The sequence below is a fragment of the Miniopterus natalensis genome, chromosome 4 (assembly GCF_054644295.1).
Source record: "Miniopterus natalensis isolate mMinNat1 chromosome 4, mMinNat1.hap1, whole genome shotgun sequence".
In the NCBI taxonomy this organism is placed as follows: Eukaryota; Metazoa; Chordata; class Mammalia; order Chiroptera; family Miniopteridae; genus Miniopterus; species Miniopterus natalensis.
In genome coordinates, this window is record NC_142084.1 from 62,925,168 (window position 1) to 62,943,865 (window position 18,698).

The window sequence follows — 18,698 nt, forward strand, 5'->3', positions numbered from 1 at the left end:
GCCAGAAAGTAAAGAGGTGCAAGGGAGGATGGGTTTGTCAACTTCTTCCTCACAACACCCTCCACAAGGTTCTAGATGCTGGTAAAGCGCTCCAGCCCAGCACGATCCCCATCTTATCTCAAATCAACAAACCAGGGTCAGGGTCTTCCAGCTTCTCTTTCAGACGGGGGAAGGCAGGGCGCAGTGACTCGGGGTACTTCAGAAACACCTTGTACATGATCAGCACGGCCTTCTTCCGGATGTATGGCTTGGTGTGTGACATCTGTGGGAGTAGAGGGCCATCAGGCTTCCCTCGGCACTGCATCCTGTGCACTTGCCCTGCACACCTACTCTGCTCACCTTCCAAACCTGTGTCTTACCTCCCTCTCCACACCTGCCCTGCTCACTTGTTGAGCACACCTTTGTGCTCACCTCCCACATCTCCTATCTAAGTCTCACCTTCCCACACCTACATGCTCACCTCCCACTTTACCCTGCTCATCACTCCTATGCCTGCTCGTGTCTCACCTCCATTTCCCAAAGGAAAACCCTCTCTACAGATTCCAACCTTCAAGCCCCTCCAAGCCCAGGGATCACAAAATAGTATGCCGGGTGGGATGGAAACCTGTCTCCCTGTATCCATGACCTTAGGCTTGCCTTCCAGAGGCAGAGACCCTCCTCCCTGAACTCACTAGGGCACACTAAGGGGGGGGGGGGGAAGGGGAGAAGGTGAAAAGAAGTTCACACTAGAAAGAGAGCCTCTGCCCATCAATGTTGGCCTCAGATTATCCAGGTTGCTGAGGGGCACCACAGACTCCCCTTGCCTGGGCCTCAGTCCGCTCTGCGCCTCCACACTGCACAGCCCTGGAGCTCTGTCCTCCTGGGACTGGGCTGTGGCTATGAAGGCCTCTCGGCCCCAGAATGGGACACTTGTCACCTGTCAAGGCCCCAGGGAGCCGCCCCCAAAGAAAGTTGCTCCAGACTCCCATGACCTGGCACCAACATGTGCCATGAGCAACTCACCAACACCCCTCGGTGGGCTCATACTGCTATCACCTAGTCTGAGACGGCACTTTCTGAAAGCACCTGATAGTCAATATTTGCAGCCTGATGGGCCACAAGGTCTCTGTTCAACTACTTGGCTCTGCCTTTGAGCTCTGAACCCACCACAGATACTGAATAAATGAATGGTGGGGCCATGTGCAGATACAAGGATTTACAACAGGCGGCTGCAGTGTGTTGGTCCCTGATCTAAAAGCTGATTGCACTGACACTCCTCAAGGCCATGAGCTGAGACCTGCCCACCAGCACAGCAAACAGGTTGACTGAGTAAGGACAGACGAATTACCCTCCATGTGGCTTTAATATGACCGAAGAGAAAAGAAGCCCCCCACTTCCAAAGGAGTTGGAGTTCTAGCACAGTGTATCCGAGGGCCATGATTTCTAGGAAGGCATCCATATTTAGAATGAACTTCCAGACACCCCAGAGATCAGAACTGGCTGGGGTTATGCCTTTCAGATCAACTGAACCATGAGAAGTCAAACTGTGACCAGAGAGAAATAAATGGAATCAGGGATGGAGAAGGAAGAAGAGGATAACCCTGACCACGCTGCCTGTTGAGACAACCGATACCTTCACCTAAACCTCAGTAAGAGAGTAACTGACGGGTAACACTCCCGACCTTGAGGGTAAACACCCTCAGCTAGACCTCATCTGCTGGCGACACCCCCTCTCCCTTCCCTAAGCAGAACTATTTCAAAAGAGGTGAAGTAAGAATTCAAGAATGAGTGGCCTGAGGTGGGGTGTCACTAGACGATGGAGATGAAGACAGTGACTCAGTTTCCCCCTCTCATCCAAGGGATCCAGACCCATTTCCATATGCCTGAGTATTCTTGGCATGGAGTTTTAGCCTCAGTTTCTCGGCATCCATGTGTTTCAAATTGCTCATAGAGCAAAGGCCCAGGGGCAGCAGCACTCTCACAAACTCACCAGTGTCATGATGTCGTTGGCCAAGTCCCTGGCAAGATCTGGGGTAACAAAACAGGACAGTCCAGTCAGTGCAACACCAGTGTCGTACTGGCTGGGGCTGCTCAAGTCCTGGAAAGAAAGGAAGAAGGGTTAGGGGCAGGCATCAATCGTGCATTGCTCAGGTCCCTACTGTGCCCCTGGCAGCCCAAGGAGTAACGCAGAGCAGCCAGTTCCTCGCTGTCACTGATAGATAGGATGGGTATAAAAAGAGGGCTGCACCTTATTCCTGGCACAGCCTGTGTCCCAGGGGTGTGACCAGGGCCTGTTTGTGAACCCAGGGCGGAGGAGATGGTGTGGCCAACCAGCCCCACCCACCCATTGGGAGCCCCTTTACCTCCATTGGGGTGCCTACCCTATAAGAGCCAGGGACCACTCCTCTGGGCCTCTCCCCAAAGCAGAAAGTTAGACCTATGCCTCATCCTCCAGGTAAACAGGAAAACCAGCCATGAGTAGGACCACATACCTAACCCTATGCTCCCACAAAGTCACTCACCTGCTGCCCTCAATCTCTAGCTCTAAGACCAACCGCAGAAGTGTCTCATGTCAACATTAGGAAAGTATTCTTTTTATATCACAAACTTGTTTTTGTGGAGACATTTTCTAAGGAACCTCTCAAAACTTTTTATACAAAAAGTATGTGGTAACAAACAACGTTGATGCATTTTAAGAGTTAAGCTTCTAGACTATGATAATAATATTAAAATACTGGCTTTTAAAATCCACTCCAGCCAAGGGTGAGGAGATAAAAACACATCAGAGCCCATAGCACAGTACTCAGTCTCTGATTGGTAAACTTTCCAAATCCGAGTGATTCACAAAGGCCGAGCAGAGAATGGATACCACAGGGAGATGCCATGGGACTTCTCAAAAATGGAGGTTTGTGGAGAGGACACTGGCAGATAGGTCTGTGGCAATTGTGCTCAGAAGTCTCAGGTTCATTTAAAATGGCACGCAAAGGGACTGCCAATATTAGGGATGTGAATGGAGAGGAATGGCAGCAGCAGACAGAGCTGTGGCTGCTAAAGATAGGGCCCTGTGAGCGAGGCTGAGATGGCAACAGGCAGAGGGGGCAGGGGTTGTGTTAAAGTCACCAGCCTAGATGTTACAACAGGATGTATCATCTGCTTTATTATGAGGACATTCTTAGGCTTGGGTCATCTCCCCAACAGAGCAGATCTAGGTGCCTGTCTCTAAACACATCTCAATGTGAATCGGTGACAAATCTCTGTCTAAATCAAGGTGGCAAGGCTGTGAAGAGATGGCTAGCAGGGAAACCAAAGTTGGGCCTTAGTACGTGGGCTGGCCTCGGCCAGAGCCCCTCCACCCTTCTCCCCCTCCCTCCTCCCACCCTCCACTTACTGTCCCGACAACTGACACCCAGAGTGCTTTCTTAGTCCTCCCCCTCCTCCTCTCCAAGGCTACTACCAAGACAAGCTCACCCCTCACAGCCCCATGGCATCTATGACACCCAGCAGTGCTGTGCAACCTGGCCTACAGCCATGAGTTGCCCCTCACCCCATGCCCCCAAAAACTGAGTGTGGCAGTTGAATTCTCAGACCCACATCTTGTCCCGTGCCAGCACAAGTACCTAGCTAGTGCCAGCACAGCCAGTCTGCCTGCTCACAGTGTCCACTCCATTCCTAGGTCACCATGTGGGGTGACCAGAGCTCATGGGGATCTGGCCCTGGCACCCAGTCACTGAGAGCCTGGGGCTACTGCTTCCAATGGGTGGTCTGGGGTCAGGAAAGGGTGGATTTCTGATTCTTGCTGACACCCCCTCTGACCACAGGAAACAAAAGATGTTCAAATTACTGGGACCAAAGAGGAAATTTATTACTCAGTGGTCTTCAAAGCTCATTTCAAAACATAAACTTACACGCAACTGAAATGTAAACATAGTCTGACTCAAAAAACCTAGTGGGCAGAAAACCAGCATACTGAGAAGGGCACATAACCTCAACAGGCACTCCTGCAAGAGGGACAGGACTGGAGAGAAGAGTGGCTGTGATAGCAGCCCTCCAATGCCAAGAAATAAAAGGGAGAAGAGGGTAGTCCAGCAAGCCTGCTCTGTCATGTGGAATGACATGACCAAGGGCAGAAGACTGCTGGATAAGAGAACTATGCCAGTGAGATCTTGCTGAAATTAGTGCCTTCCATTCACATGTGACAGAAAAAACTGTGTGGAGAATAGACCTTCACATAGGGCCCAAAGGAACCCAGCCAGGGGGCCAAGGAGACCATGGGGCCTACAGGAAGGGCAGCCTACCTTGCGAATCTGGTTTGTAGTCAGCATGATGACATCAGTCCCTTCGTGAAAGCACTGGGAAGCAGCAAGGTAGCCAATGCGCTGTTGTTTAACAAAAGGCGACAGAGATGAGACAGGGGACCATGCAGTATTCCCGGAAGCTCCCAGCCCTACTCCTGATCTTGGCACCAAGCAGCCCCACAGGTGAGTGGGCATAGGGAAGTCACTCAGAAACCAAGCTGGGGGTCTTTAAAAGTCCAGGAGGAGTGTATGCTCTTTGAAATACGATGTTCCTTTAAGGTTTGCCAAGCCATGGAGTCCTGTTACTAATGCTACCTTTTCACTTGTCAGCCAAGAACTGCTTTTATGATCTAATGCAGTAAGCGCTGGTTTTCTTAGGATTCAAATCTCCCTGCCAGGCTGATGAGGCTACCTAGTCACACATGTATATGATGCTTTAAGACACGTGCAGAGCACTGCCTCAATTTCGGCAAATGCGGCATTTCGTTTCAAGTGTAACCAGTAGGCAGGATGACCATGTCCTTTAGAGGGAGCCTGGGCTTGATCACAGCAGAGACCCACAGGCAGCTGCTCAGGTCCCCAGGGCTGGAAACAGCCCCAACTGCCTGGTCAGTGTGCATTCTTATTGAAAACTGGGCCAAACCAAGAAAATTCCAGACTACCCACAAATGGGCCAGGGTGTGGAAAACTGTTTTTCAGAATATGTACTAAAACAGCAGATATGTTTATTATAATATCAAGTGAGAAGAAAAAGCAGTGTCCCAAATTGCTCAGGAGTAGTATCCCTCAGATGACGACTGAGACACAGGACAAAGTGACGAGTGGTGGCCTCTGGGTCACGTAATCAGAGTGTTTGTTTTTGAAGAGTTATGAATTCATTTTAATCTGTAATTAGGCATATATAATCAATCCTATAAACCCATAATTTCACTGACGTCATTTAAAATAGAAAGAAAAGTATTATGTAAATAGTGTTGATAAATAATTTGACAAAAACTGGAGGTGTGATGTTTGATGGTTGGTTTGACTGGAACAGGTCATTATTTTGTTATTTTGTTTTTTCACAGTATAACCTCTGGCCATAGGATGGACCACAGGGATGCCCAGGGGACCCCTCTCCTCCACCAGGGATCCACTTTGCCCCAGTCCCCAAAGCAAGCTCACCTTGAACGTGAACTTGGAGGCACTCATTACTTCTATGATGTTAAAGGCAGCCCAGCTGATGTCATATCCCAACATTTGCAACTGTTGGGAGGGAGAAACAGTGACTCACAAGCCTAAGCCCTAACATCCAGCATCCCAGCTTGAGGAAGGACATGCCACTCGCACGCTGAACACACACGCTTACCCAACATACAATCCTGGGCATTTAATCTTTTCTGACCAGTTAGTCTTCACGATGAAGACTACAGGGACAGGTTAGGAACAAACACTACAGGATGATAAACGTCTACAGCTGAAATCCTAGCATCTTGTGTACTGGTTAAAATTCCCTACCATGATATTCATGGAACCTACAATGCGATGGGACCCCCAACCCCTGCAAACCCCAAGTCTCCCTTCTCTGACCAGGAAAGAGGACAGGAGGGGGGTTGTGTGTCCCAGGCTCCCACACCAAGCAGGGAATGCAGCCAGACAAGGAACACTGCAGAGAACCCACCCAGGACAGTTCAGAGCTCCACCCACCAGGCTCCTCAGCAAAGCTCGAAGGGGAGCTAGGCCAGTTGGGTTAGGGGCTCCACCATGCTCTGTGCCACCTGATAATCATTGCTCACCTCTCCCTTGACTCTTAAGAATTAGCCCTGCATGCCCAAGGCTAGTGCCTGGAGCTGATGGCATCAGTTTGGCAGTTGGACAAACGATGGACCGATGGCAGGATGGATGGGCAGACAGAAACATGGACGGACAGACAAATGGACAGACAGATGGGGGGATGGATGGGCTGATGCTGGAGTTGATAACAGCACCAGGAGTGTTGGACAAGGGCACTGTGTGGAAGCGCCGCCTGAGCACTCACATACGTCAGCTTGCAGACGGCATTTGCTTTGACTGCGATGTTGTCCTGCTTCAGTTCTTGCTTAATTTCATCAATACACTGAGAGATATACTTTGCCTAAAAGGAAAAAAAAATTTGAGAAATTATGAGTGCCTGGCTAAAACAGTTAATAATTATTTCAGAAAGGCAGACCCAAAACAAAAAGCCACATAGTATTTGATTTCATTTATGTGAAAAATCCAGAGCAGGCAAATCCAGAGAGACAGTAAGTGGATTTGTGGTTGTCAGGGGCTGGGGAGTTAGAAGGGGCGATTGCTGATGGGGAGTTGTTGCTTTTTGGGGCGATGGAATAAATGTCCTAAAACTGACTGCATGATAGTGGCACAATTGTGATATGCTAAAAACCACTGAATTCCACATCTAATAATGCTGTCATTTAAAAAGCCATTTCTTTTTTATTTTTCTTTTTAAAAATATATCTTTATTGATTTCAGAGAGACAAAGGGAGAGGGAGAGAGAGAAACATCAACGATGAGAGTGAGTTATTGATCGGCTGCCTCCTGCACGCCCCCTGCTGGGGACTGAGCCCACAGCCCAGGCATGTGCCCTGACGGGGATCTCCTGGATCATAGGTCGATGCGCAACTGCTGAGCCATGCTACTGGGAAAGCCATTTCATAAATAAATAAAATAAACAAATAAACAAACAAACAAATAAGTATTTTTTTTAATCCTCACCTGAGGACATGCTTAGAGAGAGGGGGAAGAGAAAGATTGTTTAGTTGCCTTCTGTATGTTCCCTGACGAGGGATCGAAACTGCAACCTAGGCATGTGCCTTGACTGGGAATTGAACTGGCAACCTTTGGATAAAAGGTACACAGAATGATACTCAACCAACTGAGCCACTCTGAGTGGCCTTTAAAATTTTTTTTTAAATTTTAGAGGGGCGGGGGGGGACGACACATCAATTTATTTTTTTCTTTTTTACTTTATTGTTGAAAGTATTACAGATGTGTCCCCTTTTCCCTCCATTGACCCCTTCCACCCTACTCTGGCCCCTTCCATTTATTAATTCATTGGTTGCTACTTGTATGTGCCCTGACCAGACATTGAACCCGCAACCCTGGTGTATCAGGATGATGCTCTAACCAACTGAGCTACCCGGGCAGGGCTTAAAAAGCCATTTCAAAATAAATAAATAAAATAAAAAGCCATTCAATGTGATAGGATGCCTGTGATTTTGCTCTGGCTGGTGTGGCTCAGTTGACTGGAGTGGCATCCCATGCACTGGAAGATTGCTAGTTTGATTCCCGGTCAGGCCACATACCTAGGTTGTAGGTTTGATCCCCAGGGCCGGATGCATGCAGAGGGAATGCATCTCTCTTACATGGATGTTTCTCTCTCTCCTTGCCTTCTCTCTCTAAAATCTATTTTTAAAAAAAGATGCCTGTGATTTCATCACCATCCTCCTCCTGAGGGCAGGAAGGGTCAGGGGAATAGAGATGGAACAAGAGTGGTTGGTGAGGGGGAGGAAGTGCCAGGCCCTGTGGCTGCCCAGGAACAATGTCAAGGCACACAAAGCACAGGCAGGCCAGATTGTGTTGGGGCTGTGATCAGGCATGGAGGTATAGATAAGAAGTCAGGCTGGGGGAGGGCTAGGGGAAGATTAGCTGTTAGAAGCCCCTCCTGCCTTGGGGCCCCAGCCTTCCTGTTGCTCCCAGGGCACCAGGCACCAACTACATCCAGCCAGCTCCTCCATGCCAAACTCCCCATTCCCCTTTCTCTGTGCATATTACCCAGGCAGCCTCTGCTAAAGCAGCACAAGCTTAGCTAAGTATCTCTGTCTGTGGCTCCCTTGCCTCTCTCTGAGCATGATGTTAAGGATCATCTAAGCTTCAGCAAGCACCAGTGCTTTGTTCAGGTTCCACCATGTGCATACAGATGCCATTGTGTTTGTCCACTCCCCAGTGGATGAACACCCTGTGCATATAGATCACACTGTGTCTATCCATTCCCCTGTGGACACTTGGATCTTTCTCACTTTTTGGCTCTTGTGAATAGTGCTGCTATGATCATTTGTGTACAGGTGTTATTGTGCACGTATGTTTTCAATTCCCTTGGGTTTACTTGCTAACTCAGCAAATCTCCTAAAACACCATTCAAAACGGTTAGACCTGAAGCAATACCAATCCACGAGGTCCAGAGCAACTGATGGTGCCCGCTGGGAGCAGCAGGGTGCAAGGTTCCTATCACCCTCCAGGAGATGCACCATGGCAGCTCCAAACAGAACAGAAACCTGCTGCGAGGAAAGGAGCAGTCACCATGGGGCTCAGAGTGAGCCTGTTCAGCACTCCATGAAGCATGAGGAGCCCCTGCCAGTTATTTGACCAATAGCAACAACAGCTGTCCAAGAGCTGGCAGCAGGATTCCATGTCCTCCCACTGTGTCACCTAGAGAACCTGCCTCCCAGAGACCAGGGCAGCAAGCAAGAAAAGCAATAGCAGACAGTGGGCTCCTCCTCCAAGTGCCCTGCATGCTACCTCAAGTGCTCCAGTCTTAGCTCTTCAAGGGCAACCCCCAGCAACACCTGCCATTCACATGCCACCCTGAACCACACGCCCTGACACCCTTAGCCGCCCAGCAGTCTCACAGGGAAAAGAACTGTTCAAGTGCCCTCTACCACAGAATATTTTATGAATTTTTTATGATCAAAGAGTTTGTACAATGGAACAACAGTCACCATATCCTTCCAACAGGTTTCAGATTACTAAATCCTGCTCAGGGGACCTCAGCTCCTGTTTCTGCACAGGAATGACCCCTTCCTGCTCCCTGGATCGCAACTATTAATGATTTAAAAGGGAAAGAACAAGAAGACAATCACAAGTGTTGGAGAAATTGACCATCATAGTGGATGGGTGGGTGGGTGTGTGTGTGTGTGTGTGTGTGTGTGTGTGTGTGTGTGTGTGAATGAAGACAGTGCAGCTCCTCAAAAGGGTGACACAGCACCCGCTCCCAGGTGGACCCTGAGAACACTGACAACAGGTGCTCAAACACAATGGCACCCGAATCAACAACTTGTGACAGCCCCAAAGCAGAAACAACCCAAATATTCACCGGCTGATGATACACAATGTGGTCCACCTGTCTAAGGCAGCTTTCAGGAGGGTCGGGCAGGGTCCACTTTAGGGAACGTCTGAGTCATTCCCATCAGACCAAGCCCCCTACAAATACAGTTTAACAACTACTATCCTAACACACTGGAGAACAAGCAAAAGCACTGGGGAATGTCCTGTTCTTCGTAGCTTTTATCTTAAGTCCCATGCAGAGAAGCTAAGATCGAGAGAGGAGGCCTGCGTCCAACTGGCTTCAAGAACCAGAGCAGAGTCTGGGGTGGACATGGCCACTGAAAAGTGAGGAGGGAAATCCCAGAGAAGAGAGAGATGGAGTTGGTTCTCATATTCTAAATACAAAGTCCGCCCAAATCTCTGGCCAACCCCAGAACTACACATACATAGGCCCATTCCACACAACCCAGCCAAAGCTAAAAAAATGAACATTTCACAGGCCTTGTACCCTATAAGAGAGGAAAGCGTTGGAGTTTCAGCCCAGACAAATTAACTGCCCACTAAATAAGCCCCCTTTCCCACAGAATCAATACTCCTCAGAGAACATAATAGAATCCAGTTTCTCCAATGTCCCATTCCCAATGTCCAGGATACAATCCAAAATTATTCAAAAATAAGAAACAGGAAAACTCAGGGAGAAAAGAATCAATGAAGACTGGCCCTGAGAAAACCCAGATGTTGAAATTAACAAAGATTTCAATTCAGCAACTGTAACCACACTCTTACGGAACACAATAAAAATGTACTCACAATGAATAAAAAGAGGAAATCTCAGCAGAGAAAGTGAGAGAAAATAACCAAATGGGTGGGCCATTTGAACCCAAGGCAGCTCTGTTGTAGAGGGACCTACCACGAGGGCACACATGGCTGGGGTGCTCCTAGACCTCCTCCGGACACCATCCTTTACCCGAGAAGCCAGAAGGCAGAGAAAGAACTGTGGGGCCAAGACCCTGTGTCAGCCATGGACCAGCACTACCAGAGCTAGAAGCCCAGAACCCCAAGGAGGCGTACCATAAGACCATCCCCTCACCGAAGGGGCGCCTCCTTAGGCACTTCCTTTCTTTGAGCTGGTCACCAGAGACGTCTGGTTGGTTCTAAAGGAGACTGGAAATCTTCAGAAGAGCACATACCTAATGTTAAGGAAGAACCCCTTCAGCCGCCTGGCAAAAGAAATGTGTTAATACATGGTGTGGACTTTAATTGGCAATCCCAGGCCCTTTTGGCCCTACAAGAGGCAGCAGCAGCATTTCTAATACACCTCTTTGAGGATGCCTATCTCCTCTCCTACATGCTGGCTGTGTTACTCTCTTCCTGAAGGATGTGCAGCTGGCCAGGGGGATCTGATGCATTTAGGAAGGGCTTAGCTGAGCTGCCACCTGCCCTTGGATGATACCAGGGACCCTATCTGGAGCCGGGACCAGATCCACAAAACCTGAGGTGCTGTCTGGACTTGCACTCTCTGAGTAGCATGTTGCTTTTGTAATTGGTATTTTTAAGGAGCAGCAGACTGCAATGGCTTTCCCCTGCAACAGAGGTTAATATGTAAGAATATCAACATGGTTCCAGAGGCCTGAGAATTATTTTCAGATAGAGACTCCAAGATTGACTTCAGCTTGTAAATTATTCATATGACTTCTTAGTGATTTTGAAGACATGATGTTTGCTGATATTTGCTTATTATTTTAGACCCTCCTGTACCATTAAAATTTCTTATCATATGTATATTTACTTCTATTTAACACATAAGGAAAAAAATAAGAGAAGAGCACTTCAGTCAGTTGCATGGAAGAGCTTGGCATGTCTAGCATACAAATCTGTCTTTTAATTTCATTAGTGGCAGCAGCAAGTGCCTATGTGGACTGTGCCTGTCAACAAATTATAGCTTTTCAAAAAATCAGGGTGAAAATTAAAAATCTTTTCAAGTTTGATGGTCTGGTTCTTCTTAATAAATTTCTATCAAAATCATTCAGAAATTCTAACTTGTAGAATTTTGTTATTTGTGAATCACAGATGTAGCATAATTTATAACTTTTGAATTTTTCATTCCAGGATTTTACTGTATTGACAAATATTTTTATAACTTCTTTGTGGAGAGATGCTGAACAGCAAACCGGACATGGAAAGAGTAAGCAAATATAAAGGTGGAACCACAGAAGTTACCCAGCCTAAAGGAGAAAAAAGTTTGGGGGAGGAAGATGAACAGAGCCTCAGGGACTATGGGACAATGTCAAAAGGTATAACATATGGATAACTGGGGTCGCAGGAATGGAAAGGATGAAACAGAGAAAATATTTGAAAGAAATAATGGCTGAAACTTTCTGAAATTTGTTGAAAGACATAAATGTACAGGTTCAAGAAGCTCAGCATCCCAGACAGGAAACAGAAAACCACACCCAGACACATCATGGTCAAACTGCCAAAAACTGAAGATAAAGAGAAAATTTTAAAAGCAGCCAGAGGAAAATGACATGGTACATACAGACGATAAGTTTCTGCCAATTTATTGTCAGAAACAATGGAGACCACAAGACACTAGAAAACACTGCTGACCCAGAATTCTCTACCCACGATTCTATCCCTCAGAAGTGAAGGCAGAACAGAGCCCAATGACATCCATCCCTGCACCTCAGAACACTCATAAGGAAGATAAATGAGACCCACAGAAAGTAGCTGACATTCAAATATAAAACAGGTATGCAGGATCATGGTTCCTCCACACAGGAAAACGTAGGAAAGGGTTATAAAATATGGAAAATAATCTGTTTTAAACTCACGTAAGAGTGCTAAACATTGATCTAAAATAGTTATGTGAAGTTAAAGTGAAGAACGTGGGAAGAGTGATTATATTAAACTTTTATTTCCATACAGCATTGCGGACAGAAAGAATATTATTCTCTTTTTAACAAGAAGAAAAAAAATTGGTCAGGGTATGTAAACATAATCTAGATCCAGAAAATTATGTTAATAACATAAATTAGAAACATTTTAAGGTATAAAATAAATGGCTATATATCACTGACATATTTTTAGAAGAAACCAGAGGTGCAAGCACGGTTACAGTTCTCCAACACCTCAGCCTGTCCCTCAATTCACACTTCACCACAGGACAAATCAGCATTGTTTTCATTGTGACAGAATTTAATTTGGAACACAGGATACAAACATCCTTCTTAGATGAACACCCCAGGGCTGTAATAAAATAGCCATTTCAACCCTGGCTGCTTGGCAAAGTTCCCTGGGGCACTTTTTAAAAGATCCAGGCTCCAGGGCCCTCCATGAATGAATGGTCAGGATCTCTCAGGTCTAGACCCAGAGAGTCTGTTTTTACAAAGCCCCACAGTGGATTGCAAGTTGCTGACAAGCTCAAAAACTACATTCCCAACATCGCCCAATGTCCCCAAGGGCAGAAGCACCCAGTGAGAATCACTGCCCTAGAGCCAGGACACAGAGTGGGAGGACAAAGGGACCCATAGGTTTGGGGGAGCAGCAGCAATATGAAGAGTCACAAATGGCTCCCATGCTCTCGAGGAAACAAGGAAAGTGCATTGGTAAAGGGGTGGGTAGTTTGAGGAGTGTGCTGAAGACTGAGGGGGCCCTTGTGTGAAACAGGAAGACTCCACCAAAAGGTCCCCAGTGGTGCTCAGGGTAAGTTCTGGAGTGCATCTCTGTGAAGAGGCCCTATCTGTGCGATGGGACTTTTTTTCCAAATTTAGAATTATCGTGTGGGGTTTTTTTGGTTATTATTCTGAATTTATTTTTAATTATAACTGACATACAGTATTACATTAGTTTCAGGTGTACAACATAGTGATTCAACACTTACATACCTTACAAAGTGATCACCCTGTAAGTCTAGTTAACATTTGTCACCATACATAGTTATTATGATGTTACTGACTCTATTCCCTATGCTGTAATTACATCCCATGACTTACTGCACAACTTGAGGGATGATGGACTTTTCCAGCACAAGTGGGGACAGAACACACGACGGGCCAACCCAGGGCTGGTGTTGTTCAAGGTAGATAGTGAGCAACATGGTGGCAGAAGGGAAGTTGGAGGCTGATGTGGTTCAGAGTGATGAGGGGGTGTGGAGCAGCGAGTGTGCGACTGCAACACTTCAGGGGCTTAGGCTGAAGGAGCAGTGGCTGTGAGGAGCTGACTGGGGGAAGGAGGCGAGACTCAAAGGCCAGCGGGCTAGTCAGTATAAGTCTCCTGTAGCTGCTGTAACAAGATAGGTATGACAGAGCTGGTCCTTCCAGAGGCTCCAGAGAGAATATTCCAGCCTTTTCCAACTTCTAGAGGAGCTGCATATTTGGCTCCTTCCTCCATCTTCACAGCCAGCAGCATAGCCTCATCTGACTCTGACCCTCCTGCCACCCCCTTATAAGGGCCCTTGTGATCACCCAGGGTCCTTCCCCATCTCAGGAGCCTTGACTTAATCCTACCTGCAAAGGTAGGTGACATGTGAGGTGACACGTCCATAGGTCCTGGAACTAGGATGGGGGCCATTATTTAGCTGACTAATCAGATCACCAAGGGCCTGTGGGGAGACCAAGACCTGGAGGCAGGAGACCACAGCCTCCATGACTAAAGCAGAGTGACCAGGGGATGGAGAGGCCAGCCCCACACAGGGACAGAGCAGCAGCAGCACAGATGCCTGGGCCTCAGAGAAAGGAGGCCCATCCTCATCCTTGTGGGCACAGGCAGCCCACCTAGAGGGCCAAGCCAGTCCAAAGTGCCAGTCCCAACCTCAGGGCCCTGAACAATAGGCAACATCAGCTTCAGGAGGCAAAAGGAGAGGAATTCCTCAGGGGAGGCTCCAGGGCCAGTGTGGGCTTCAAAAGTTGGTGACAGGAAGTCAGGTTGGTAAACGTAGGCAGAAATCCAGGGCCCCCCAGTAGTAGCTGACGCCAAGATGGGGTTAAATGTGCCCGAATATTGTTGGGGACAACTCCTATGAGAAGAAACGAGAGGGAAGGGAATGGGCTGTGTGAATCTAGCCCTGAGTGAAGGGCCAGGGAAGGAAGGCTGGATGGAAGCAGCTAAGGAAAGGTCAGCAAGGCCAGTCATCTGCCTAGGTGGCTCTGTGCACAGTCACCAGCTGGGAGTGGCAGCATGGCCCCTGGAACACAATGTGATGGACTTCAAAGCTGGGAAGCCGGGTCCCTAGTCAATTAAGCTCAGTAGCTGAGGTCTTAGAGATGCCAGCTCTTGGGCTACCCAGGGGCACAGAGGGAGGCCTTGGGAGACTTGGGAAATACAGGGAGCTTCCAGGAGACAGGTCTAGACTGAATACAAAAGCAAAGGCAAGCTCTGGCCAGGTGGCTCAGTTGGTTAGAGAATCGTCCCAATATGCAAAGGATTCGGGTTCGATCTCCAGTCAGGGCACATACAAGAAGCAACCAATGAATATACAAATAAGTGGAACAACAAATCGATGTTTCTCTCTCCCTTCCTCCCCCCCCCCCTAAAAATACCCCCAAAAAACAGCAAAGGGAGGATGGCTGGGTACTCATCTCCAGGCAGTGAAGCAGAACACAACGCTTCCCAGAACCTGTTCTATCCAAAATACTAAAAGGTATATGCAGAACTTGTGCCCAACAGAATGAACTGCAGCCCCAAACAGCAAACAAATGGAACCACTTAAGTACCCATCCAAGGGGTTACTAGCTAAATAAATTGATGGGAGAGTCTTCCTACCCTCTCATAGAAAGCTGTCAGTGAGACTGCTACACTCACAGGCAAGTCACAACAGAATGTTAACCTACATGCAGAATCACCCACAATTTCTGGGCAGAAAAAAACCTCAAAGTACAGACACCAACTGATTTACAGGGAGAGATGTCCCCTTTTACTTAATAAACACTGAGCTTGCCTGGCCAGTGTGGCTCAGTGGTTGAGCATCTACCCATGAACCTGGAAGTCATGGTTCGATTCCCAGTGAGGGAACATGCAAGGGTTTCAGGCTTGATCCCCAGCAGAGGGTGTGCAGGAGGCAGTTGATTCATGATTCTCTCATCATTGATGTTTCTCTCTCTCCCTCCCTCTCCCTTCCTCTCTGTAAAATCAATAAAAACATATTAAAAAACAAAACAAAAAATGCTGAGCTTATTTTTAAAAGTTATGGTATAATTTTATAAAGACTAAAAGAAAAAGTTTCCCCCCAAATATGAAAGATATCCATGAAAACAAAGCATGAGGTCAATTGAGTTTTTTCTTAGTCATATCCAACTTTTAGAAGCAAGGACATTCACAAGTGGATTCCCCCTACCTACCAACATTATCCTCGCTGTATCTTAAAGACAATAAATTCAAGCACTCCAGAAATGTGTAAATCGGACCACTATTTTTCAAACTTCTGGGGTTCATTTTAAGAAAAATGTTTTCTATGGTAACCCAATACACGCACACATATACACACTTAGTATCATAAACCGAAATAAGTTTCAAGAAACAACAGTTATTCTATGCACACAAAGTCTAGGATTTTCTAGTTTCTTCTCCTTTTTTTAAACGTAACCCATTAAATTGAATTCATAACCCACTAAAGGGTTACAGGCCGAGGACTGGAAATAGTCAGGTAGAGGACTTCATGGGGTGCCCTGGTGCTCATAAAAGCCTGCATTACATTACTGCATCCTTATAAGCACCGGCAAGGAGGGGAGGTGGAGGCTGCCCCCACTTTAAGGATGAGAAACAGGTCAGGGGCTCTCCCCAGGCCACCCAGTTAAACAGGCCCAAGAATGTGGACTCAGATCTCCTAAACTTCATAGAAGCTCCACTAACTCGCCCTGCTTTTCCACACAGCTTTTGAAGTTACTACTAAACTTCATTTCTATGATGCCGCACAGAAGTTTTATGCTAAAATCTATTATAAAAAGTTGAGGGGGAAGGACTATTACTGCTGCAGAAAAAGCACATTGCCAGAAGTCTCAGTTGGGGTGTGGTGGAGTGGTAGGGAAGGGCCTATTTTAGAGTGGGGGAACTAGGAGAGTAAATCAGCAGTCATGGGCTGTGCTCCTCCAGAGACAAAGAAAAATGTCTGGAGTCAGAACTGACACCTTGAGATCACAAGGATCTTCTGATGACAATACCACAACACCCTGATGCCACATCCTGCCAGGAATCGCCAACAGGCCAAGGGCACAGCGCACTGGGATACCTGTGACGTTTGAGGACTTCGAGCACCAGCCTGGTCCTGTGCTATTTAAAAAATGCTTCCACCCACCATCCACACCTGTTTAATGGGTCCCAAGACTGTAAGGAAGGCGCTATTAATTCCCACCAATTCTGAATGAAGAAACCAAGGGTCAGGGTACTGCCCAGTGATGATGGACACACTCTCCTAAAAAACCAGATGCCCTAACTGGAGTGTGTGTTTCTCTTCCTGAAAGACACCATGGCCTGTCCTCAGAATCCCAAACAGGCTGCACAATGACATCCACTGAACAGAGGTGTAAACCAGTACAAAAAAAAGAAATCTATGGGTGCAAATCAAATTTGCTTAGCCACTGCTCAACAATGAAGGACAATCAGCTACTCTTTCGACTCCAAAGGAAAGATCAGGATAAGAGTTAGCTACACATTTGTAACTACTGCCATTAGGGAAAGCTTTCCAACAAGATTCAAAACCCAGGAAAAGTTATGGAAATTGACGAAAATAACCTAATCACATTTCGGTGAGATCACACCTATTCTGAAAAAGTGTCACAGAGGCAGAAACTCAGGCTCCCAGCAGAGGGACCAGGGCTGAGGGCGCAACGGACTCCCAGCAAATTCAACTTCCTTGCACCTTTTCTATTCTGTAATGCAGACTTCCTGGGCGCCATTGTTTGGAGGGCCAGCTAGCATCTGGTAGTGGCACCTGCACAATTTCAAACAGCTGCTCTCCTCAGGGTAGCCTCTTTCTCTAGAGAGACAAGCAGGCACTTTCTTTAATGTCCCATTGTGTAAGAACCTGCTTGGGCCTTTTCCATGGAGCCAGAGGCCTGGTGGCCACTAACTGTCCCCATTCCTCCTAAATTTAGGTCACAGGTTGGGGGCGGGGGAGAGGGAAGAAAGGCAATGATGCCCACGGTTACAATTTTACTTCTGGAAAACCTTTCCTTCCCCTTTGCTTTTGGGCTTCGCCATTCCAGGACCCCACAGCTTCCTTATTTTTGCCGGGCTCGCCGGCTGCCTACGCCCCACTCCCCCCGAAACTGGCCCAGTAGGTAAGAACCAGTTCCGGGCCAGGCCCCAGGGAGCGACTTGGACACACACTAATGCCATAAGGGGTTTCTCTGGGGGCTGCCCGCAGACAGGACAGTCCCTCAACGTGGAGTCCAGAGGTCTGGGGCGCGGCCGGGGCCCCTGTATTTTGAACAGGCGATCCAGACACACAACTCAAGGTAGGGGGGCCGCTGCTCAGGGCGACCTACGAAGTCTCTTCCGGGGTCACCGCGGGAAGGGGGAAAGGGCCGCATTGCCGAGCGGGTAAGCTGAGGCTGCGAGAGGGAGGCCACCCAGTGGTAGGTCCCCCAAGGCGGAAGGGGCGGGGAGGGGTGTCCGAGAACGCGGCTTGGGGGCCGTCGGGGTCTCGGCTGGGGCTGCCTACGGCCTCCGGGGGTAAACTGAGACTCCGGGAGGGAGGGGGTGTGCGGCGCCCAGGCTGGGGGCAGGCGGGGCTCAAGCCGAGAGCCGGGCCTCTGGGCGAGCCACAGGTCGGGGTCGCGGGCAGAGCCAGGCCGGCCACGCGCGGCGTCTGGCTCACCTCCTCCTCTTTGTGGTTGCGGATGCCGCGCACCAGGTCCTGCAGGTTCTTGTCGAACATGCGGTCGATGCTGCCCTTGACCATCTTGAGGGCCATCACGGCGGCCGCCGGAGGGCTGGAGCCTCAGGAAGCCCAAGCCCGGGTGCCGTGCGGGGACCCGGGGGCCGCTCTTGCCGCCCGCGGAGCGCTGCGCCGCCGGCCGCCGCTGCGGGGCAGGCTGCCAGGCCAGGCCGGCGGCTGTCCGGGGCGGGGCGGCGGCGGCGGCAGCGGCGGCGGCGGCGGCGGGATCCGCTGGGCAGACCGCGCTCCCCTCCCCTCACGCTCCGCGGCACTTGCAAATGGCGGACAAAATGGTGGCTGGTCAGCTGACGGAGGGCTCCGCGGCTGACGGCCCGCCCCCGGAAGTCCCACCTTCCACGAAGAGACACGTTTCCCTGACGACACCAGGCCGCCCAATGGAAATGGGGACAACGCCCTCTGAGCCCACTTGGCCACGCCCAGTCCGGCTAAGGACTCTTCCCTCTCATTGGTCAGTGTCCCCCAGATGC

The 18,698-nt window shown here is 48.7% G+C and overlaps 1 protein-coding gene across 2 annotated transcripts in view; it reads right to left on the reverse strand.

Moving 5' to 3' along the window:
* Window positions 1-18,301, reverse strand: part of AP3D1 (adaptor related protein complex 3 subunit delta 1) — a 39,619-nt gene extending 21,318 nt beyond the window's left edge. Inside the window, exons 1-6 of one of the 2 annotated variants that reach the window (XM_016209747.2) lie at window positions 18,151-18,301; window positions 6,292-6,387; window positions 5,439-5,519; window positions 4,275-4,355; window positions 1,970-2,077; window positions 133-262 (exon numbers count right to left, since the gene is read on the reverse strand). In XM_016209747.2, the coding sequence (XP_016065233.2) occupies window positions 133-262; window positions 1,970-2,077; window positions 4,275-4,355; window positions 5,439-5,519; window positions 6,292-6,387; window positions 18,151-18,246 (592 nt within the window). In that variant the 5' untranslated portion in view covers window positions 18,247-18,301. The remainder of the gene's footprint in view (window positions 1-132; window positions 263-1,969; window positions 2,078-4,274; window positions 4,356-5,438; window positions 5,520-6,291; window positions 6,388-18,150) is intronic. The other variant, XM_087816611.1, reaches the window with a different exon arrangement.
* Window positions 18,302-18,698: the final 397 nt, after the last annotated feature.